This window comes from Hemiscyllium ocellatum, chromosome 34, assembly GCF_020745735.1.
Source record: "Hemiscyllium ocellatum isolate sHemOce1 chromosome 34, sHemOce1.pat.X.cur, whole genome shotgun sequence".
Lineage (NCBI taxonomy): Eukaryota > Metazoa > Chordata > Chondrichthyes > Orectolobiformes > Hemiscylliidae > Hemiscyllium > Hemiscyllium ocellatum.
This window is the reverse complement of record NC_083434.1, coordinates 527825-553028: the sequence shown is the minus strand read 5'-3', so window position 1 is coordinate 553028 and position 25204 is coordinate 527825. Positions and strand designations below refer to the sequence as shown.

The window sequence follows — 25204 nt, the reverse complement described above, 5'->3', positions numbered from 1 at the left end:
ACAGATGCAGCGAGAGCGAGAGAGAAACAGACAGACGCAGAGAGAGAGAGAGAGAGAGAGGAGAGACAGACAGACGCAGAGAGAGAGAGAGAGAAAGAGACAGAGAGACACACACAGAGAAAGAGATAGACACAGAGAGAGACAGACACACACACGGAGAGAGAGAGACAGAGACAGAGAAACACACAGACACAGGGAGAGACAGACACACAGAAGAGAGACAGACAGACAGAGGAGCAGAGGGGAGAGAAAAAGGAGGAATGTGAGAGAGAGGAGGGCGACAAGAGAAAGAAATGTTGAAGACCTGTGTGTGTACGAGTGAGTCTGTGTATGAGTGAACAAACAAAAAAGTGATTATGATCCCCAAAACTGGCAATACTTATATAGACTTCCTATTCTTTCCCTCAAAACCACACATTTGGCAGCAGGTGAAGCAACACCATCTGCTTCCAAACCCCACATTCTTATGAGTGCCAAGGCCAGCAATGTCAAGATCAGTGTTAACTAAACACAGTTCCTTAGAACGCAGAACATTACAGCTGGCCTTTTGGCCCTCAATGTTGCACCAACCTGTAGAACCCATCTGAAGCCCAGTTAACCTACAATATTCCAATTCTTGTCCGTAATGCCTATCCAGTGGGCGGCATGGTGGCACTGCTGCCTCACAGCGCCAGAGACCCGGGTTCAATTCCCGCCTAGGTGACTGTGTGTGGAGTTTGCATGTTCTCCCCGTGTCTGCGTGGGTTTCCTCCAGGTGCTCCGGTTTCCTCCCGCAGTCCAAAGATGTGCAGGCCAGGTGAATTGGCCATGCTAAATTGCCCATAGTGTTGGGTAAGGGGAAAAATGTAGGTGTATGGGTGGGTTACGCTTCGGCGGGTCGGTGTGGACTTGTTGGACCGAATGGCCTGTTTCCACACTGTAATGTAATGTAATCTAATCTAATCTAAAACAATGACCATTTCAACGCCAACTTAAAGTCGGTGGGATTACTACTGTTGCAGGCAGTGCGTTCCTTCTCTGAGTAAAGAAACTACCTCAGAAATCTGTCCTATATCTATCATCCCTCAATTTAAAGCTGTCTTCTTGCGCTAGCTATCACCATCCGAGGAAAAGGGTTCTCACTGTCCAACCTATCTAACCCTCTGATTACCTTATATCTCTCAATAAAGTCACCTCTCAACCTTCTCTCTAACAAAAACAGCCTCAAGTCCCTCAGCCTTTCCTCAAGTCCTTCCCTCCATGGCATTGAGTAAATTTCGTCTGAACTCTTCCCAAAGCTTCCTATAATGTGGTGACCAGAACTGTAAGCAATACTCCAATTGTGGCCGCACCAGAGTTGAGCTGAGTTTTCAGATCTCATGGTTCTGAAACTCAATCCCTCTACCAGTAAAAACTAACACACCATATGCCTTCTAAACAACCCTATCACCCTGGGTGGCAACTTTCAATGATCTATGTACCTGAACACTGAGATCTCTCTGCTCAGCTACTCTACCAAGAATCTTACCATTAGCCCAGTACTTTTTATTCCTGTTACTCCTTCCAAAGTGAACCACCTCACACATTTCTGCATTAAATTCCATTTGCCACCTCTCAGTCCAGCTCTGCAGCTTCTCTATGTCTCTCTGTAACCTACATCCTCTGGCACTATCCACAACTCTACCAACCTAATCTGCAAGTTTACTAACTCATCCTTCTTATTCCCTCATCCAGGTCATTTATAAAAATGACAAATAACAGCGGACCCAAACAGATCCTTGCAGTACCCTACTAGTAACTGATCTCCAGGATAAACATTTCCCATCAACCACCATCCTCTGTCTTCTTTCAGCTAGCCAATTTCTGATCCAAGCCGCTAAATCACCCTTAGCTTGACCTTGATTTCCTTTCCTGGCAACTGGACATGGGGCTTAGTCTGTGTTTCTCTTTTATCCTTCACTCACTCTACTTCTAAAGTAAAAAGGCAAAAATGGTTTTATTAGTTAGCTTTAGTATTTAGCACTTTTACATAGTCATTTTTATTACTCATTTTTAAAAGAAAATTCAATTTACTGCTTTGAGCTTTTTTGGGGCTGAACCAACTGTTTGCTTTCTCCACACCTTTTGTCTTGTGAAATCCATGTTTAATTCTGTACCAAACCTTAGAATTCCAAAATTTGCCCATCGATACTTTGAGTGAGAAAAATTGAAAAGTGGCCCCACACAAAAGTTCAACAAGCTATCGAAAGAATCTCCAAAACTAAACCTATCATTGAGAAAACAGATCTTGTATCTTTCAGTGTAACTGGACCAGCTGTTCAGTTTATGTTACCACTCTTGCAACATAAAAATAAATATGTATTTACACTGAAATCCTTGAAATAAGCATTAACAATCAAACGTATGGTTTGCTTACCTGTATTGATTTATTCCATTTCGGTAATTGTTAAGAAATATATTTGGGAATGGAGAAACAGACATGCATTTCCTATCTTGGCACATCTGTCTCAGCTCTGCTATCTTCAGTTTAACAGCCTTTTCACAACCCACTGATGATGCACAATGTTGCAAATTCTTAAGCTTCGATAAGTAATTATAGTTCTGAACTCAATGGATAACAGAAAGCAACGGCTAACAGAAACCAACATTTACACACCCTCATGCAAAAACTCTTCCTAGAAATCTAAAAAGCTGCTCTCAGATGAGTGGTACAAAAAAAATGACATAAGAAACTTCAACATTCAACCTTCAACATGCTAAATTTTGCAGTAACCATCCTAGAGAGAGAGAGAGAGATACACACACACACACACACACACACACACACACACACACACACACACACACACTTCTCACAATTTATTCTACTGCATTCACTGTTCACAATGCGGTCTCCTCAACATTGGGAAAACGAAGTGTAGACTGGGTGACCACTTTGCAGAACAACCACATTCTGCCTGCAAAAAAGACCCTTAGCTTCCATTAGACCCTGTCACTATAACACAGCACCCTGTTCCCTGGGCAACATCTGTCTCAGGCTTACTGCAGTGCTCCAGTGAAGCTCAGCTTAAGCTGGCAGAACAACATCTCATTTCATGCTTGGGGATGCTGCAGCCCTCCAAACTCTATCAAGTTCAATAATTTTAGAGCCTGAACTCCCCCATATCTTAGCCCCCTACCACACACACCAGGCCTTGTTACCACATAGTCTGCCACTATACACCAGTTATTTTTAAGTCACTAACAGTCTCCTTCCAGCCAAAATGTTTTCAACTCTTGTCTGACCAACTGTTATTCTCTCCCTTTGGCTTCTATCTCCACCTATCATTTACTCCTTAGTCCCTCCTCCCACCCTATCTTCAGCATATAAAATGACGTTTTCCTCAGTAACATCAATTCGGAGTAAAGGTCACTGGACCCAAAACTTTAACATTGATTTCTCTTTACAATTGCTGCCAGACCTGCTAAGCTTTTCAGCAACTTTTGTTTTTATTACAACTAAAAATAGGTTGTATTTACAAGTTACTAACCCAATCTGAGCAGTCTAAGGGATCCTTTCAGATGGTGTGGAGGTGTTATCTGTATACAGACTGACGCTGTACACTCTACACTGCTGTGCCTTCAACCACCTGCAGAGAGAGTCATTTATGTGTGGAAAGAACTTCCAGAGGAAGTGGTGGATATGTGTAAACTTATGTTTAAAAGACATTTGATAAGTTCATGAATAAGAAATATTTGGAAGGATACAGACCAAAGTGCAGGCAGGCAGGACTAGTTTAGTTTGGGATTATAATCGACGTGGACTGGTTAGGCTGAAGTGTTTGTTTCTGTGCTGTATGACTATGAATTGGGGGAAGACTAAATTGGGGGAAGACTATTACAATGGCATTAGGCGCAAATTGGGAATAATAGATCACGGGCTGATGTTTGAAGATAAACCCACATCTGGCATGTGGGAGTCTTTGAAAAGCTGGCTGACCAGAGTTCAGGATCAGCATTTTCCTATGAAAATTAAAGGTAAGGATGGCAGGTTTTGGGAACTTTGGGTGAAGCTACATTGCAAATTTAGTTAAAAGGAAAAAGGAAGCGTATGTATGAATTAGCAAAGTGAAATCAAACAAGACCCTAGAGGATAAAGGGAACAGAAAAGAACATAAAGGTATTAGGAGGGCAAGAAAGGAGCCATATAATGTCCTTGACAAGGAGGATTAAGGAGAATCATAAGTCATTTTATACATATATTAGGAGCAAGAAGCTAACCAGGGAAAGGGGTTTGTTCATATTCTAGGACATGTCAAAATTAAGGTGATGTTGGCTGCCTTGAAAAACATTAGATACAAGGGATTTATCACAGGAGACTGATGGAGGCAAGGAAGTGATTGCTATGGCCTGGATTTCTTTGTATTCTTTTAGGCCACAGGCATAGTCTCGGAAGACTGGAGAATGGGCAAAGTTGTTCCTTTGTTCAAGAAGGGGAACAGGGATAATCCAGGAAATTATAGGTTGATGAGGCATACATCCATCAGCAGAAGGGAAGTTATTGGAGAACATTCTTAGGGACAGGATTTACTTGGGTTTGAAGAAGAATGGACAATTTGGGATAGCTTCGTGTGGAGGAGGTCTTGTCTCAATAGCTTGAGTTTTTTGATGAAGTGAAGAGTATGATTGATTCTCCTCTTCCTAAGGCAAAGGATGTTGTCTATTTGGACTTTGCTGAATCATTCAACAAGATTCTCTATGATAGTCTAGTCCAGAAGATCAACTAGAACATAGGACAATTAGCACAGAACAGGACATTCTGCACTATATCTATGCCAATCGTGATATTACTCTAAACTAATCCCATCTGTCTGCACATAGTCCATATTCCTCTTCTCTGTCTGTTTATGTATCTGTCTGAATGCCTCTTAAAGTTTACTATCATATCTGCTTCTGCCACCTCCTCTGTCTGGACATTCCAAGCACCCATTAAAAAAAAACCTCCCACTGCACATCTCCGTTAAACTTTTCCTCTCTCACCTTAAACCTACAACCCATAGTATTTGACATTTTCACCGTGGGAAAGAAACTCTGACTATCTATCCTATCTACACCTCATTATTTTATATACCTCTATAGCAAAAACAATCCAAGTTTATCCAACCTCTGCTTATAGCCAATACAGTCCAATCCATGCAACAGCCTGGTAAAGTTCTTCTGCACCCTGTCCAAAGCCTCCACATGCTTCCTGTAAGGTAGCAACCAGAACTGTACATAGTGCTCCAAATGTAGCCTGACCAAAGTCTTAGAAAGTTGCAGAATGACTTGCCAACTTACGCATTCAATTCCACGACTGATGAAGGCAAGCATGTTGTACGCTTTCTTTAACATTTGTCCACTTGTGTTGCTACTTTCAGAAAGCTATGATCTTGGAGCTCAAGATCCCTGTCAATGCTCCTAAGGGTCTGGCCAATTACAGCATGGTTTCTTGTAATAGACCTTCCAAAATGCTTGTCCATTTCTCCATCCAACTTTCCAGCCGATCTATATCCTGTTACATCTTTTGATAGCCTTCCTCACTATCCACTGGTCCACCTATGTTCATGTTATCTACTAACTTACTAATCAGACTAGTGATATTTTCCATAGAATATGGAATATGGAGACCCGGGTTCAATTCCCGACTCAGGCGACTGACTGTGTGGAGTTTGCACGTTCTCCCCGTGTCTGCGTGGGTTTCCTCCGGGTGCTCCGGTTTCCTCCCACACTCCAAAGATGTGCGGGTCAGGTGAATTGGCCATGCTAAAATTGTCCGTAGTGTTAGGTAAGGGGTAAATGTAGGGGTATGGGTGGGTTGCACTTCGGCGGGTCGGTGTGGACTTGTTGGGCCGAAGGGCCTGTTTCCACACTGTAAGTAATCTAATATAAAATGATACATCACAGAGGGGAGCCATTCAGGCCACTTTGCTCATGCTGACCCAAAGATTGTCAGACACCCTTCAAATCCCAACTTCCTGCACACAACCTATAGCCCTGCAGTTTACAGCACTTAAGGTGCAGGTCCATGTACATACTGAAAGAGTTTGGAGTCTCTGCCTCTACTCCCAAAAGGGGCAGTAAATTCCAGACACCCACCAACCTATTGTCTCTACCACTTGAATCTTGGCCTCTAGTTTTATGAACTTCCAAGGGAAACAGATTACCCTGGTCTACCTAGCTCTACTCCTTACAATTTTGTGCACCTCAATCTTTTGTTTTCAAGAAAAACACTCCCAACCAATCCAATCTGGCCTCATGACAATTCTCCTGTCTGGCAACATTGTAGTAAATCATCTCTGCACTCTCTCCAGAGGAATTATGTCCTTTCTATAATGTGGTGATCAGAATTGCATACAATACTCCATTTGTGACTTCACCAGGGTGTTATACATTTTCATAATTATATCCCTACTTTTGTATTCTACTACCAATGAAGCAAAGCATTCCAAATGCTTTCTTTACAACTTTATCCATCTGCACTGAAATCTTTTGGGACATGTGCACTTGCATGCCAAAACCCCTCACTTCATCTACCTCTGTGTATACTGTGGGACACACACTGAACAACCCTGTGGCTGAACATTTAACTCCCACAAGGACATGCAGGTCCTGCACCTCTTCCACCTTCTAGCCACCAAATGCCTGAGGAAGAACACCTCACCTTTCACCTTGGGACTCTCCAACCACACCAGACCAAAGTGGATTTTACCAGTTTCCTAATTTCCCCTTCCCCCACCCCAACCTTATCCCAGATCCAACCTTCCAACTCGACACCGCCCTCTTGAATTGTTCTACTTGTCCATCTTCCTTTCCACTTCACCCTCCTATCCAAACTATCAGCTTCATGCCCACCTTCATTTACTTATCGCCATTCTCAGCTATCTTCTCCCAAGTCCCACCCCCCTTCCATTTATCTCTCAGCCCCCTTCGGCCACCCCTCATTCCTGATGAAGGGCTTATGCTCGAAATGTCAATTATTTTGCTTCTCAGATGCTGCTTGACGAGCTGTGCTTTTCCAGCACCACACTCTGATTTCCAGTGTCTGCAGTCCTCCGTTTCTCCTGTGTAGACATGTTTGTTATGTATTCTTTTTTTTTTAAACTGTTTGACTTCCTTAAATGCATTACCACATTCTGACAATTTGAATTCCATCTGCCATTTTACTGCCCTGTCCTCCAACTCACCTATATAATTTATAGCTATTTTCTGCATTATTCACCAAATGGCCAATTCCGTGGTGACAAAATCATTCATGCGTAAAGCAAACAGGTCCCAACATCAAGCCCTGCAGTACACCACTTGAAATAGCTTTCCATCTGCATCCTTTCTTACTTGTTACTAAGGCAACTTCCGTTCTAATTCAACACAAAACAAACAATGGGGGCCCCAGTGAGAAAGTGTATAGGGTATGAGCAGGTCGGGAAAGAGTAAGTTTTCAGTTTTGTGAAACAAGAGGCTCAGGTGAGCATGACTCAGATCAGATAAGAACCTGCAGTTAATAACAGGGTGCTGGAGGAAAGGGTAATGGGTTAACAAGATGGAAAAACATTCATTATGTACAGCCATTTAACAATATTGGAAGAATTCAGTATGTAAAGTCAGTTTATCAAGGTAAAAAGTATTCATTATGTGAAGTCAGTGAAGTCCCCAAAGCGCTGAGAAACTGGGATTTGGGTCCTCTGGGTTTCAATGAAGTTTGAGCCCCTGTGAGGAGTAAAGTGAGAAATGGGTTAAAAACCCTTAGTGGCGAAATTTGAGACTCTGAGTCTTTGTTCTGGGTGAAGACAGTGGCTTGGATTGCAGCACTATGTGGTCTGCTGCGAGGGTCTTCTCTTCTTAGAAGTGCAATTTCAGTGAGAGGATCAAATAAAAAATGAGAAACGCTGAAATTAAGGTTGAAGTAATACTTGGGTTGAAAAAGACAAGTTGTAAAGGCTGCGTGTCCTCGATAGGTATGTACCAGTCAGGCATGGTGTAAAGGGCCTTGTGAGGCAGTTATTAGTTATTGGGCTAGTATAGGTTAGGTAGGATTCGGTCGGCGCAACATCGAGGGCCGAAGGGCCTGTACTGCGCTGTATCCTTCTATGTTCTATGTTCTATGTAATGTAAATTGTGTCATGCTGAGTGTTCAATGTTTAAAAATGTTGGTTTGTTAAAATATTAGTTCAGAAAATCCTTTTAACTAACTGTTTTGCCTTGTTTGAATCAAGATCTCAATTTACTGTTCTGTGGGCTGAGAGATTAGACAGGTTTTGTTTTTATATTGAAATTAGATAACATTATGTCCTTTTAAAACTATCAAATTTGTAATCTTAAAACAAATTGATTGAGTGCCTCGAGTGGGTCAGTGGTTATGCTTTAGTGTCTGTGTGGGTTTCCTCCGGTTGCTTTGGTTTCCTCCCACAGTCGAAAGGTATGCAGGTTAGGTGGATTGGTTGTGCTAAATTGCCTATTGTGTTCAAGGATGTGTAGATTAGGTGCATTAGTCATGAGTAAATATGGAGTAGGGGAGTGTGTCTGGTGGGTTACTCTTCAGAGGGTTGGTGTGGACTTGTTGGGCTGAAGGGTCTTTTTCCATACTGTAGGGATTCGAAGTCTCATCAACCAGTCCACACCGACCCGCCGAAGACCCATTCGTCTACATTTACCCCTTCACCTAACACTACGGGCAATTTAGCATGGCCAATTCACCTAACCTGCACATTTTTGGACTGTGGGAGGAAACCGAAGCACCCGGAGGAAACCCACGCAGACATGGGGAGAATGTGCAAACTCCACGCAGTCAGTTGCCAGAGGTGGGAATTGAACCCAGGTCTCTGGCACAGTGAGGCAGCAGTGCGAACCACCGTGCCACCCATGATATGTACCTCTGTAACCTGCAATATGTTTCCACACTGTCCACACCTTAGTGGAGTCTATATAAATCACATTCATCACTCTGCCCTCATCAATCCTCTTTGTTCCTTCTTCAAGTCAGACAGATGTGATTTCCCATGCACAAAGCAACATTGACTATCCCCAATCAGTCTTTGCCTATCCAAATACATGTAAATCCTTACCCTCAGGATTCTCTCCAACAACTTGCCCATCACCGATGTCAGGCTCACCAGTCTATATTTCTCTAGCTTTTCCTTACTACTTTTCTTAAATAGTGGCATCATGTTAGCCAACATCCAGTCTTCTGGCACCTTACCTGTGAATATTCATGACCCATTATATTTCAATAAGTAGCCCAATAATCAGTTCCCTAGATCCCAAAGACTTCTAGCATACACCAGATTTATCCACCTTTATGCATTTTAAGACATCCAGCACCTCCCTCTCTGTAATATGGACATTTTTCAAGATATCACCATCTATTTTTCCACGTTCTATATCTTCCATGTTGTTCTCCACAGAAAGCTCTGAAACAAAATACTGTTTTATGATCTCATCTCTTGCGATTCCTCACATAGGCTGCCTTGCTGATCTTTGAGGTGTCCACTTCTCTCCCGAGTTACCCTTTTGTCCTTAATATATTTACAAACTCCAATTGGATTCATCTTAAACCTATTTGCCAAAGCTATCTCTCTATATTTGGAAAGTTAAAATCACCTACCAACAGAGATCTCCATATAAATTTGTTTCTCTAGTTCCTGCTAACCACTGGGGGGAATTACAGAATAATTCCAATAATTTGATCATCCCTTTCTTATTTCTCAGCTCAAGACCATATAGATAACACCCACTACCTTGTCTTCAATCAACTTTGTAACTTCCTCAAAAACGCAATCAAGTTTGTGAGACGAGACCTTCCCCACACAAAGCCATGCTAACTATTACTAATACATCCATATCATTCCAAATGTGAGTAAATTGTTCCCTAAAAATCTTCTCTCATAATTTACCTACCACTAACATAGCTCTCACCACCTTGTAATTTCCCAGATTATTCCTATTGCCCTTCTTAAACAAAAAGGCTTCTCTCTATTCCGCTGGGACCTCTCCTGTGGCTAAGGAGTAGACAAAGATATCATACAAGGCTGGCAGCAATTCCCTCACCTGCCATCTCTCAGCATTTTGGGATCAATCCCATCAAGTGCTAGGGACCTGTCTACCTTTTCAAAGGACCCAACACCACTTCGTTTTTATATTGACATAACCTAGAATATTAATATACCTGAATCTATTCACCACGTCCTTCTCCTTTGTGAATACCAATGTGAAGTACAGGGCGACCACCGTATCCACAGTTTTCAGCAGTTTCAGTTACCCGCGGTCCGAACACAGAACATAAAAAAACACAGCACAGAACACGCCCTTCAGCTCACCATATTGTGCCTAAGATTATTAATAATCTAAAATAACCTAACCTATGCATACCTCAATTCACTGCTGTCCATGTGCATGTCAAGCAGTCACTTAAATGTCCCTAATGGCTCTGCTTCTACCACCACCGCTGGCAATGCATTCACAACTCTCTGCGTAAAGAACCTACCTCTATACCTTTCTCCTAATATCTTAAAACTATGACCCCTCGTGCTAGTCAATCCTGTCCTGGGGAAAAGTCTCTGGCCAATGACTCTATCCAAGCCTCTCATTACCTTGTAAATATAGACCAGGACTCCTCTCTTCCTCCTCCTCTCCAGAGAGGAATGTCCAAGTTTGGTCAACCTCTCTCCATAAGGCAAGCTCTCCAGTCCAGGCAGCATCCTGGTAAACCTTTGTTCCAACCTCACCAAAGCCTCTGTATCCTTCCTATAATAGGGCGACCAGAACTGGACACAATATTCCAAGTGTGGTCTCACCAGGGTCTTGTAGAGCCACAGCAAAACCTCTCAGCTCTTAACCTTGAGCCCCCTGTAAGTGAAAGCCAAAACACCATATGCTTTCTGAACAACCCTATCCACTTGGGTGGCAACTATGTACTTGAACACCAAGATCTCTCTGTTCCTCCACATTCAGTTCAACCTTTCAAAATGCATCACTTCACATTTATCCAAGTTGAATTCCATCTGCCATTTTTCAACCCAACTCTGCATCCCGTCTATGTAGCGCTGCAGCCTGCAATAGCCCTCGATACTATCAACTGCACCTCCAACCTTTGCGTCATCAGCAAAGGGGTTTACTAACCCACTCCTCAAACTCTTCATCCAAATCATTTATGAAAACTACAAACAGCAGAAGCCCAAGAACAGAGTCCTGTGGGACCCCACTCAACACTGACCTCCAGGCAGAATACCATCCATCTACAACCACTCTCTGCCTTCTGTGAGCCAGCCAATTCTGAATCCAGACAGCCAAATCTCCCTGTATCCCATACCTCCTGACTTTATGAATGAGCCTACCATGGGGAACCTTATCAAATGCCTTGCTGAAGTCCACATACACGACATCCACTGCTCAACCTTCAACAACCTGTTTTGTCATCTCCTCAAAGACCTCAGTAAGATTTGAGAGGCATGACTTGCCCCTCACAAAGCTATGCTGACTATCTTTTATCACTATCATAAATCCTATCCCTCAATTTTTTCCAAAACCTTGCTGACCACAGACCTAGGTCTGACTGGTCTGTAATGGCCAAAGACTTCCCTATTCCTCTTCTTGGAAAGAGAAACAATATTCATCTCCATCCAATCCTCCCATACGACTCCCGTGGAGAATGAGGAGGAAAAGATCTTCACCAGCGGCTAGCAACTTCCTTTCTTACTTTCTGGAACAACCTAGGATAAATCTGGTCGAGCCAATTTTAATGTTTGCCAAAATTTCCAGCACATCAACTTCATCAATCTCGATCTGTTCAAGCCTGTTTCCCAGCTCCTAAAAGTTCTCAATGACAATAAGGTTCCTTTCCTTAGCAAAACCAAAGAAGAAACTCATTTAGGGCTTCCCCTATCTGCTCAGGCTCCACCCACAAGTTCCCTATGCTATCCATGACCGGCCCTACCTTCTTCTTGATCATTCTTTTATTTCTCACCTATGAGTAAAATGCCTTTGGGTTGTCCCTAATCCTTCCAGCAAGCCTTTATCGTGCCCCCTCCTAGCTCTCCTCAGTCAATTTCTGACCTCCTTTGTAGTAAGCCTGTATTCCTCTGAAGCTGTGCTAGATCCTTGCTTCCTCCATCTTACGTAAGCTGCCTTCTTCTTTTTGACAAGAAGCCCCTTTGTTCTTGCTTCCAACAGTTTCTCCATCAGAGGCTAGACTGACTAGCCTCTAGTTTCCTGGTATATCTCTTACTCTCTTCTTAAATAACGGTACCACAATAGTTGTCATCCAGCAGCTCCCCTGTGGCCAGAGACAAAATAAATATTTCTGCAAACACTCACTGCTATTTCCTTCCTTCCTATCCCTGGGATACATTTCATTCCATCCTGGAGATTTATCAACTTATAAGCCTGTGAGACCACTCAGAACCTCCTATCTCTGCTAATTTCTTTAATTGTATTACAGATTGACTCCCTGATTTCTACATCCATGTCACCTCTCTCACTACTACTATGACACAAAGTATTTATTTAGAGTCCTACCTTCATCCTTTGGCTCTATGCACAACTTACCTTAATTCTCTTAACATGCTCTACATTTTCTCTCATTCTTTTACCCTTAATGCACCTGCAAAACACCAAAGAATTTTCCTTTATTTTACCTGTTGGTACCCTTTCATATCCCCTTTTAGCTCTCCTAACCTTCTTGAGTTTTTATTTGCAAACTCTAAACCCCTAAGAATATTATTTAAATTCAGAAAGCTAAAGAACAAAAGAATCTGGGAGTTCTTGTGAATGTAAAGTTAGGATCCAAGTTCAGTGGGCTATACAAAAGGAGGAAGGTTTTGCTAAATTTAAGGAAAGTCCTAATCAGAGCATAGTTGTGAACAGTTTTGGGCCATTTATTTCAGAGAAGAACTACTGGGATTGCTTTACACATTTAAAACAGATACGAAAAATATTGTAAAACTTAAAAGGATGCAAACAAGACTTACAGGGATGTTGCTAGGACTAGAGGATTGAATTAAAATGAGAGACTGAATAGGTTGGGGCTTTTTTCTCCTGGAGACTAAGGGGCGACCTTATAGTTGGATAAGGTATGAGGGGTCAGGATAGGCTGAACAGCCAAGGTCTTTTTCTGAGGGCGTGGCATCCAAAGCTAGAGGCATAGGCTTAAGGCGAGATTGGAAAGATTTATAAATGGGCATAATGGGCAACATTCTCACGCAGAGGGCAGTGCGTGTATGGAAGTGAGCTGCCAGAGAAAGTGGTGGAGGCAGGTACAATTATAACATTTAAAATATATCCAAATGGATATATGAATGAAATGCAGGCAATTGGGACTGTGTCAGATTGGGATGCCTGCTGAACATAGACAAGTTGAATCAAAGGGACTGTTTCCATGCTAGATGACTATGACTAAGAGGAACCTGGAGTCGCAGAGATGTACAGCATGGATCAGACCCTTCAGTCCAACCCGTTCATGCTGACCAGTTATCCCATCCCAATACAGTCCCACCTGCCAGCACCCAGCCCATATCCCTCCAAACTCTTACTATTTATATACTCATCCAAATGCCTCTTAAATGTTGCAATTGTACCAGCCTCCACCACATCCTCTGGCAGCTCATTCCATACATGTACCAACCTCTGCGTGAAAAGGTTGCCTCTTAGGTCTCTTTTATATCTTTCCCCTCTCACCCTAAGCCTATGCCCTCTAGTTCAGGACTCCACCACCCCAGGGAAAAGACATTGTCTATTTATCCTATCCATGCCCCTCACAATTTTGTAAACCTCCACAAGGTCACACCTCAGCCTCCGACGCTCCAGGGAAAACAGCCCCAGCCAGTTCAGCCTCTCTCTATAACTCAAATCCTCCAACCCTGGCAACATCCTTGTAAATCTTTTCTGAACCCTTTCAAGTTTCACAACAGCTTTCCGATAGGAAGGAGACAAGAACTGCACACAATATTCCAACAGTGGCCTAACCAATGTCCTGTACAGCCGCAACATGATCTCCCAACTCCTGTACTCAATACTCTGACCAATAAAGGAAAGCATACAAAACTTCACTATCCTATCTATCTGCGATTCCACTTTCAAGGGGCTATGAATCTGCACTCCAAGGTCTCTTTGTTCAGCAACACTCCCTAGGACCTTACCATTAAGGTATATAAGTCCTGCTAAGATTTGCTTTCCCAAATGCAGCACCTCTAATTTATCTGAATTAAACTCTATCTGTCACTTCTCTGCCCATTGGCTATTTTGGTCCAGATCCTGTTGTAATCTGAGGTAACCCTCTTCGCTGTCCACTACACCTCCAATTTTTGTGTCATCTACAAACTTATTAACTGTACCTCTTATGCTCGCATAAAAATTATGTAAATGACAAAAAGCAGAGGGTCCAGCACCGATCCTTGTGGCACTCCACTGGTCACAGGCCTCCTGTCTGAAAAACAACCCCCATCACCACCCTTCTGTCTTCTATCTTTGAGCCAGTTCTGTATCCAAATGGCTAGTCCTCCATGTATTCCGTGAGATCTAACCTTGCTTATCAGTTTCCCATGGGGAACCTTGTCAAACTCCTTACTGAAGTCCATATAGATCACATCTACTGCTCTGTTCTCATCAATCTTCTTTGTTATTTCCTCACAAAACTCAATCACATTTGTGAGACATGATTTCCCACGCAAAAAGCCATGTTGACTATCCCTAATCAGTCCTTGCCTTTCTAAATACATTTACATCCTGTCCCTCAGGATTCCCTCCAACAACTTGCCCACCACCGAGGTCAGGCTCACTGGTTGATAGTTCACTGGCTTGTCTTTACTGCCCTTCTTAAACAGTGGCACCACGTTAGCCAACCTCCAGTCTTCCGGCACCTTACCTGTAACTAGCTTCCCACAGAGTTCTCGGGTACACATGATCAGGTCCTGGGGATTTATCCACTTTTCACCGTTTCAAGACATCCAGCACTTCCTCCTCTGTAATCTGGACATTTTGCAAGATGTCACCATCTACTTCCCTACAGTCTATATCATCCACATCCTTTTCCACAGTAAATACTGATGCAAAATATTCATTTAGTATCTCCGCCATTTTCTGTGGCTCCACACAAAGGCCGCCTAGCTGACCTTTGAGGGGCCCTATTCTCTCCCTAGTTACCGTTTTGTTCTTCATAAATTTGGAAAAACCCTTTGGACTCTCCTTAATTATATGTGCCAAAGCTATCTCATGTCCCTGTTTTGCCCTCCTGATCTCCCTCTTAAGTATACTCCTACTTTCTTTATACTCTTCTAAGGATTCACTGTATCCTGTCTATACCTGACATATGGTTCCTTCTTTTTCTTTACCAAACCGTCAATTTCTTTAGTCATCCAGCATTCCCTATACCTACCAGCCTTCCTTTTCACCCTGACAGGAATATACTTTCTCTGGATTCTTTTTATCTCATTTCTGAAGGCTTCCCATTTTCCAGCCATCCCTTTATCTGCAAACATCTGTCCCCAGTCAGCTTTCGAAAGTTCTGGATTAGTGGTGCTGGAAGAGCACAGCAGTTCAGGCAGCATCCAAGCACCACTAATCCAGAACCTGGTTTCCAGCATCTGCAGTCATTGTTTTTACCTTCGAAAGTTCTTGCCTAATACCGTCAAAATTGGCCTTTCTCCAATTTAGGATTTCAACTTTGAGATCTGGTCTATCCTTTTCCATCATGATTTTAAAACGAATAGAATTATGGTCGCTAGCCCCAAAGTGCTCCCCCACTGACACCTCAGTCACCTGCCCTGCCTTATTTGCCAAGAGTAGGTTTGCAACTTCTCTAGTAGGTACATCCACATACTGAATCAGAAAACTGTCTTGTACACACGTAAGAAATTCCTCTCCATCTAAACCTTTAACACTATGGCAGTCCCAGTCGATGTTTAGAAAGTTAAAATCTCCTACCATAACTACCCTATTATTCTTACCGATAGCTGACATCTCCCTACACGTTTGTTTCTCAATTTCCCTCTGACTATTGGGGGGGTCTATAATACAATCCCAATAAAGTGATCATCCCTTTCTTATTTGTAGGCGGCACTGTGGTTAGCACTGCTGCCTCACAGCGCCTGAGACCCGGGTTCAATTCCCGACTCAGGCGACTGACTGTGTGGAGTTTGCACGTTCTCCCCGTCTCTGCGTGGGTTTCCTCCGGGTGCTCCAGTTTCCTCCCACAGTCCAAAGATGTGCAGGTCAGGTGAATTGGCCATGCTAAATTGCCCGTAACGTTAGGTATGGGGTAAATGTAGGGGTATGGGTGGGTTGCGCTTCGGCGGGTCAGTGTGGACTTGTTGGGCCGAAGGGCCTGTTTCCACACTGTAGGTAATCTGATCTAATCTTATTTCTCAGTACCACCCAAATAACTTCCCTGGATGTATTTCTGGGAATATCCTCCCTCAGCACAGCTGTAATGCTATCCTTTATCAAAAAGGCCACTCCCCCTCCTCTCTTGCCTCCCTTTCTATCCTTTCTGTAGCATTAGTATCCTGGAACATTAAGCTGCCTGTTCTGCCCATCCCTGAGCCATGTTTCTGTAATTGCTATGATAGCCCATTCTGATGTTCCTAACCATGCCCTGAGTTCATCTGCCTTTCCTGTTAGGCCCCTTGCATTGAAATAAATGCAGTTTAATTTATTAGTTCTACCTTGTCCCTGCCTGCCCTGACTGTTTGACTCACTTCCGTTCTCAGCTGTACCCGTCTCAGATAGATCTCTTTCGTCACCATCTCCCTGGGTCCCACCCCACCCCATCTTACTAGTTTAAATCCTCCCAAGCAATTCTAACAAATGTCCCTGCCAGTATATTAGTCCCCTTTCCATTTATGTGCAATCTGTCCTTCTTGGACAGGTCACTTCTGCCCCAAAAGAGATTCCAACGATTCAAAAATGTGAATCCTTCTCCCATACACCAGCTCCTCAGCCATGAATTCATCTGCTCTATCCTCCTATTTTTTCTTCTGAGGGTAGTGAATTTATGGAATTCTATACCATGAAGGGCTCTGAAGCGGGGTTGTTAAGTTTATTCAAGGCAAAGATAGACAGATTTGTAATCAGTAAGGAAATCAACATTATGGAGAAAAGGCAGGGAAGTTAATTGAAGGTGTATCAGATCAACCATGATCTCTGTGGACGGCAGAGCAAACTGGATGGTCTGACTGGCCTATACCAAGTAGTCTTTATCACAGATTCTGACAACTTTACAGTGACTAATACAGCTAAGCCCGACTGCCTACAACTTCCTGATTTGGTTATTTGGTCCAAAGGAGTGTTGCTGAACAAAGATCTTGGAGTGCAGGTTCAGAGCTTCTCGAACACTGTCGCAGGGAGATAGGATAGTGAAGGCAGTGTTTGGTATGCTCTCCTTTTTTGGTCAGAGTATTAAGTACAGGAGTCAAGATTAGAGTGATGCTGGAAAAACCTGATGAAGATCTTTTGTCCGAAAAGTCAATTTTCCTGCTCCTCGGATGCTGCCTGACCTGCTGTGCTTTTCCAGCACCACTCTAATCTTGACTCCTATACTCAATACTCTGACCAAAACAGGAAAGCATACAAAAACACTGCCTTCACTATCCTATCTCCCTGCGACTCTAGTCTCCAGCATCTGCAGTACCCACTTCTGCTTATTGAGTATGAGTGTTGGGAGGTCATGTTGCAGCTGTACAGGATGCTGGTGAGGCCACTTTTGGAATATACTATTGGGAGGATGGTGTGGAACTTGAAATGGTTCATTAATGATTTACAAGGATGTTGCCAGAGTTTGAGTTATAGGGAGAGGTCAAATAGGTTGGGGGTGTTTTCCCTGAAGCTTCAGAGGCTAAGGGGTGACCTTATAAAGGTTTATAAAATCATGAAGGGCATGGATAGGATAAACAGACAAGGTCTATTCCCTGGGATGGAGGGACTCCTGAACTGGAGGGCACAGGCTTAGGGTGAGAGGGGAAAAATATGAAAGAACTAATGGGCATCTTTTTCCACACAGAATGGTGCATGCATGGAATAAGCTGCCAGAGAAAGTGGTGGGAGGCTGGTACAATTATTTAAAAGGTCTCTGGATGGGTATATGAATAGGAAGGGCTTGGAGGGATATGGGCCAGGTGCTGGCAAATGGGACTAGATTAGGTTGGGATATCTGATCGGCATGGACGAGTTGGATCGAAGGGTCTATTTCCATGCTGTATATCTCTATGACTTTTCGGATGTTAACGATACGCCTCCGAATCAGGTGGGATTTGAAGCAGACTCTTAAAGGGTGGAACATGACCCCAGCGCCACAAAACAAACTAAATCCCCATTGCCATTATTCAACAAAGTTGATCGCCAATCCTCTGGCTTGCCTCCTAGTATTTGACTAGTTCACGACAATGCCTCTGCTATTTCTATCTCCGCGCTGACATGATTGACCCTCCTCCTCTGTGAAGACATTGAAACAATATTAACTGAATATTCCACCTATACTCTCTGCCTCCCATTTAAGTTCCCCTCAAGTCAGTAATACCTATCGTTGCTCGTTACTTGTTTTACATTTGCATGAAATATTTCTTACCAACCTCTTCTGCTAACCTCTCACTCAGAAAAAAGTGACATCGTTAAGGCGGGAGGACACTCGTTCTCCGGTTAAGAAAAACCCGAGAAATTCTCAAACATTGCGGCTTCATAAAAATGCACCAATGTCAGAGCAGGGTCAAGCCTGGTCATTAGTGCTTACCCGCTTTAATATAACCGATCACACCTCCTGAAGCCACCAAAGCCGCATAGCCAAAACCAAGCCAGTCCACCGCCATCTTGCGCTGTCTGCCCGAATATTCCTGCACCTGCGCACAACTGCCACTCACACAGGGACTCCGTTCGCTAAGGATTCTGGGGAGTGTCTGTCTCCAGCCCCCTCCCCTGAGGCAACTCTGTGTGTATGAGTGCAAGGGCAACCTGAATGATATGCACAAAAAAAATCACAAAAGATACAAAGCAAGTCAGGTGTCCGCCATTTGATTATCCTTACTTTAGATTGTTAGGTGTCCTTTTCCACCAACATCCTGAACCTATGATACAATGATCACTGTCCCCATCATATTCCCCGATTGAAATTTGATCAACTTGGCCCTTTTCTTTTGGAATGAACAAATACTATTATTGGAAATTCTCTTTGCACAACCTGGGAATGCTCGCCTCTCACTGCCCTTTATATTACAACTATCCCAGTCTACATTGAGTAAATAAGGTCTCCATTACATAGTTAAAAAAAGACGTTTGCATCTATTTATAATGCCCTGGCAGATTTTTACTGGACATTCTTCCTACTACTTCAAAAGCTTACACAGAAATTTAATTGCACTCTTTTTGTTCCTTAGCTCCAGTCAAATCAATTCTGTGACTCAACATTGAGTCCTCCAACTTCAAAAAGCTTCCCTTCCCATATCCCAGCTCCCTTTCCAGTCCCTCCTTGGCCTCCCTTTTATTCCTCTGACTAACCCTTCCTTGCAGCTACCAACCAGATTCAACCCTCTGATTGACCAACCAGGCTGTACCCTCCACCAGTGTTCACCTATCACTAAGTCACCACTTTGTCCCTCTCCCCACACCACCAAAAACACTCTCCACCCCACCCCATCCCTTAATCTGCAGCTCCCCTTACTCCAGTTCCCAGTCCAGAAGAAGGGATACACCTGAAACACTGACTTCTCCACCTCTCAGTGCTGACTGGCTTGCTGTGTTCTTCCAGCTTCCTGCTTGTCTACCATGACCTCTCTGGAGCTCTCTCAGAGAGTCATAGAGATGTACAGCATGGAAACAGAGTCTTTGGTCCAACCCGTCCATGTCGACCAGTTATCCCAACCCAATCTAGTCCTACCTGCCAGCACCTGGCCCATATCACTCCAAACCGTTCCTATTCACATACCCATCAAGCTGCCACTTAAATGTTGCAATTGTACCAGTCTCCACCACTTTCTCTGGCAGTGCATTCCATACACGTACCACCCTCTATGTGAAAAAGTTGCCCTGTAGGTCTCTTTTATATCTTTCCCCTCTCACCCTAAACCTATGCTGTCTAGTTCTGGATTCCCTGACCACAGGGAAAAGACTTTGCCTCTTTACCCTATCCATGCCCTTCATAATTTTGTAAACCTCTATAAGGTCACCCCTCAGCCTCCAATGCTCGAGGGAAAACAGCCCCAACCTGTTCAGCCTCTCCCTGGAGCTCAAATCCTCCAACCCTGGCAACATCCTTGTAAATCTTTTCTGAACACTTTCAAGTTTCACAACATCTTTCCGATAGGAAGGAAACCAGAATTGCACGCAATATTACAACAATGGCCTAACCAATGTCCTGTACAGCTGCAACATAACCTCCCAACTCTTGTACTCAGTACTCTGACCAATAAAGGAAAGCATACCAAACACCTTCTTCACTATCCTATCTACCTGTGACTCCACTTTCAATGAGCTATGAACCTGCATTCTAAGGTGTCTTTGTTCAGCAACACTCCCTAGGACCTTACCATTAAGTGTATAAGTCCTGCTAAGATTTGCTTTCGCAAAATGCAGCACCTCGCATTTATCTGAATTAAACTCCATCTGACACTTCTCAGCCTATTGGCCCAGCTGTTCCAGATCCTGTTGAAATCTGAGGTAACTCTCTTCGCTGTCCACTACACCTCCAATTTTTGTGCCATCTGCAAACTTACTAACTGTACCTCTTATACTCACATCCAAATACTTTATGTGAATGACAAAAAGCAGAGGACACAGCACCGATCCTTGTGGCATTCCATTAGTCACAAGCCTCCAATCTGAAAAAACAACCCTCCACCACTACCCTCTGACTCCAACCTTTGAGCCAGTTCTGTATCCAAATGGCTAGTTCTCCCTGTATTCCATGAGATCTAACCTTGCTAATCAGTCTCCCATGGGGAACCTTGTCGAATGCCTTACTGAAGTCCATATAGACCACATCTACCGCTCTGCCCTCATCAATCCTCTTTGTTACTTCCTCAAAAAAACTCAATCAAATTTGTGAGACATGATTTCCCACGCACAAAGCCATGTTGACTATCCCTAATCAGTCCTTGCCTTTCCACATATATGCATATCCTGTCTCTCAGGATTCCCTCTAACAACTTGCCCACCACTGACATCAGGCTCACTGGTCTATATAGAACATAGAACATAGAACAATACAGCACAGAACAGGCCCTTCGGCCCATGATGTTGTGCCAAACATTTGTCCTAGCATAAACACCTATCCATGTACCTATCCAATTGCCGCTTAAAGGTCACCAATGAATCTGACTCTGCCACTCCCACAGGCAGCGCATTCCATGCCCCCAACACTCTCTGGGTAAAGAACCTACCCCTGACATCCCCCCTATACCTTCCACCCTTCACCTTAAATTTATGCCCCCTTGTAACACTCTGTTGTACACGGGGAAAAGGTCTCTGACTGTCTACTCTATCTATTCCCCTGATCATCTTATAAACCTCTATCAAGTCACCTCTCATCCTTCGCCGTTCCAATGAGAAAAGGCCTAGCACTCTCAACCTATCCTCGTACGACCTATTCTCCATTCCAGGCAACAGCCTGGTTAATCTCCTCTGCACCATCTCCAAAGCTTCCACATCTTTCCTAAAGTGAGGCGACAAGAACTGTACACAGTACTCCAAATGTGGCCTTACCAAGGTCCTGTACAGCTGCAACATTACCTCACGACGCTTGAATTCAATCCCTCTGCTAATGAACGCTAATACATCATAGGCCTTCTTACAAGCTCTATCCACCTGAGTGGCAACTTTCAAAGAGCTATGAACATAGACCCCAAGATCCCTCTGCTCCTCCACCTTACTAAGGACCCTACCGTTAACCCGGTATTCTGCATTCTTATTTGTCCTTCCAAAATGGACAACCTCACACTTAACAGGGTTGAATTCCATTTGCCACTCCTCAGCCCAGCTCTGCATAGTATCTAAGTCCCTTTGCAGCTGACAACAGCCTTCCTCACTATCCACAACTCCACCAATCTTCGTATCGTCTGCAAATTTACTGACCCACCCTTCGACTCCCTCTTCCAAGTTATTAATAAAAATTACAAACAGCAGAGGACCCAGAACTGATCCCTGCGGAACTCCACTCGTAACTGGGCTCCAGGCTGAATATTTGCCATCTACCACCACTCTGTGACTTCGACCGGATAGCCAGTTTTCTATCCAACTGGCCAAATTTCCCACTATCCCATGCCTCCTGACTTGCCGCATAAGCCTACCATGGGGAACCTTATCAAATGCCTCACTAAAATCCAAGTACACTACATCCACTGCTCTACCCTCATCCACATGCTTGGTCACCTCCTCAAAGAATTCAATAAGACTTGTAAGGCAAGACCTACCCCTCACAAATCCGTGCTGGCTGTCCCTAATCAAGCAGTGCCTTTCCAGATACTCATAAATCCTATCCCTCAGTACCCTTTCCATTACTTTGCCTATCGCCGAAGTAAGACTAACTGGCCTGTAATTCACGGGGTTACCTCTATTCCCTTTTTTGAACAGGGGCACAACATTCGCCACTCTCCAGTCCCCTGGTACCACCCCCATTGACAGTGAAGACGAAAAGATCATTGCCAACGGCTTTCACAATTTCCTCTCTTGCTTCCCACATAATCCTAGGATATATCCCACCACGCCCAGGGGTCTTGTCTATCCTCAAGTTTTTCAAAATGCCCAACACATCTTCCTTCCTAACAAGTATCTCCTCTAGCTTACCAGTCCATTTCATACTCTCCTCTTCAACAATACGGTGCCTCTCATTTGTAAATACTGAAGAAAAGGACTCATTCAAGACCTCTCCTATCTCTTCTGACTCAATACACAGTCTCCCACTACTGTCCTTGATCGGACCTACCCTCGTTCTTGTCATTCTCATGTTTCTCACATACGCATAAAAGGCCTTGGGGTTATCCTTGATCCTACCCGCCAAAGATTTTTCATGCCCTCTCTTAGCTCTCCTAATACCTTTCTTCAGCTCCCTCCTGGCTATCCTGTATCCCTCCAACACTCTGTCTGAACCTTGTTTCCTCAACCTTATGTAAGCCTCCTTCTCCCTCCTTACAAGACATTCAACCTCCCTCGTCAACCAAGGTTCCCTCACACGACCATCTCTTTCCTGCCTGACAGGTACATACGTATCAAAGACACATTGTATCTGTTCCTCTAAAAAGTTCCACATTTCAATGACGTCCTTCCCTGACAGCCTATGCTCGCAACTTATGCTTCTCAGATCCCGTCTTGCAGCATCGTATTTACCCTTCCCCCAATTGTAAAACCCTACCCTGTTGCACGCACCTATTTCTCTCCATAACCAAGGTGAAAGTCACAGAATTGTGGTCACCATCACCAAAATGCTCACCCACTAACAAGCCCATCACTTGTCCCGGTTCGTTTCCGAGCACCAAATCCAATATGGCCTCCCCTCTGGTTGGATAATCTACATACTGAGTTAGAAAAGCTTCCTGGACACACTGCACAAACACTGCCCCGTCCAATCTACTTGATCTAAAGAGCTTCCAATCAATATTTGGGAAGTTGAAATCGCCCATGACTACTACCCTGTGGCTTCTGCACCTTTCCAAAATCTGTTTCCCAATCTGTTTCTCCACATCTCTGCTGCTATTGGGGGGCCTATAGTAAACACCCAACAAGGTGACTGCTCCTTTCCTATTTCTGACTTCAGCCCAGTCTGCCTCCAAAGGCAGATTCCCCTTGAACTGTCTTTCTGCAGCCGTTATACCATTTCTAATTAGCAATGCCACACCCCCTCCTTTTTTTACCACCCTCCCTAATCTTACTGAAACATCTGTAACCAGGAACCTCCAACAACCATTTCTGTTCCTCTTTTATCCATGTTTCCATGATGGCCACAACATCGTAGTCCCAAGAACCGATCCACGCCTTAAGTTCACCCACCTTATTTCTGATACTTCTTGCATTGAAGTATACACGCTTGAACCCATCTCTGTGTCCACAAGTATTCCCTGTCAGTGCTATCTTCTCCACAGCCTCCCTACATTCTTGGACATCCTGAAAAACAGCTAACCTACTTGCTGGACTACAAGTCCGGATCCCATCCACCTGCCAAATTAGTTTACACCACACACCCGCCCCCACCGCCCAAAGACCTACCTCCCAGGATATTGGTGCCCTTCTGGTTCAGGTGCAACCTGTCCTGCTTGTACAGGTCCCACCTTCCCCAGAATGTAGTCCAATTGTCCAAATACCTGAAGCCCTTCCTCCTACACCATCCTTGCAGCCGCATGTTCAACTGCACTCTCTCCCTATTCCTTGCCTCGCTGTCACATGGCACCGGCAACAACCCAGAGATGATGGCTCTGTCCATCCTAGCTTTTAGCTTCCAGCCTAACTCCCTGAGCTCCTGAATGACCTCCCCACCCCTCTTCCTACCTATGTCTTTGGTGCCAATGTGCACCACGACTTCTGGCTGCACACCCTCCCCCTTAAGGATTCTGAAGACACGGTCGGAGGCATGTCGGACCCTGGCACCCAGGAGGCAACAAACCAACCGAGAGTCTCGCCCATGTCCACAGAACCGCCTGTCTGTCCCTCTAACTACAGAGTCTCCTATAACTAGCGCTCTCCTCCTCTCCCCTTTCCCTTCTGAGCGTCAGAGCTGGACATCGTGCCAGAGACCCGGTCGTGCAGCTTACCCCTGCTAGGCCGTACTCCCCAACAGTATCCAAAGTGGTAAACTTATTGTTGAGGGGAACGACCACAGGTAATCCCTGCGCTGCCTGCTTCCTCCCCTTCCCAGCTCTGGTACCCAGCTACCTCTGTTCTCTGGCGTAACTATGTCCCTGTAGCTTCTATCTCTCACCCTCTCAGCCTCTCGAATAATTCTCAATTCGTCCAACTCCAGCTCCAGTTCCCTAACGCGGTCTGTGAGGAGCTGGAGCTGGCTGCCCTTCCAGCAGATGAAGTTAGCAGGAGCATCGGTGGTCACTCCTACCTCAAACATCCTGCAGGAGGATCATTCCACTGCCTGCGCTGCCATAACTCTACACTTAGTCTCCAAAACAAGAACACTAAGTAGGGGTGGAGGGAGGGTGGGAGACACTACACGTGTAGTGTCTTGGGTTCCTTCTCCACTCAAATATCAGTCACTTATCTTCCCAATCAGCTCCACGGCCCGACCCCACTTCCGCCC

The 25204-nt window shown here is 44.3% G+C and overlaps 1 protein-coding gene across 1 annotated transcript in view; it reads right to left on the bottom strand.

Annotated features, from left to right (window-relative positions):
• Positions 1-18823, bottom strand: part of LOC132832217 (transmembrane protein 14C-like) — a 44310-nt gene extending 25487 nt beyond the window's left edge. The window contains exon 1 of the mRNA XM_060850011.1: positions 18707-18823. Coding sequence (XP_060705994.1) covers positions 18707-18782 — 76 coding nt within the window. The 5' untranslated portion in view covers positions 18783-18823. The remainder of the gene's footprint in view (positions 1-18706) is intronic.
• Positions 18824-25204: the final 6381 nt, after the last annotated feature.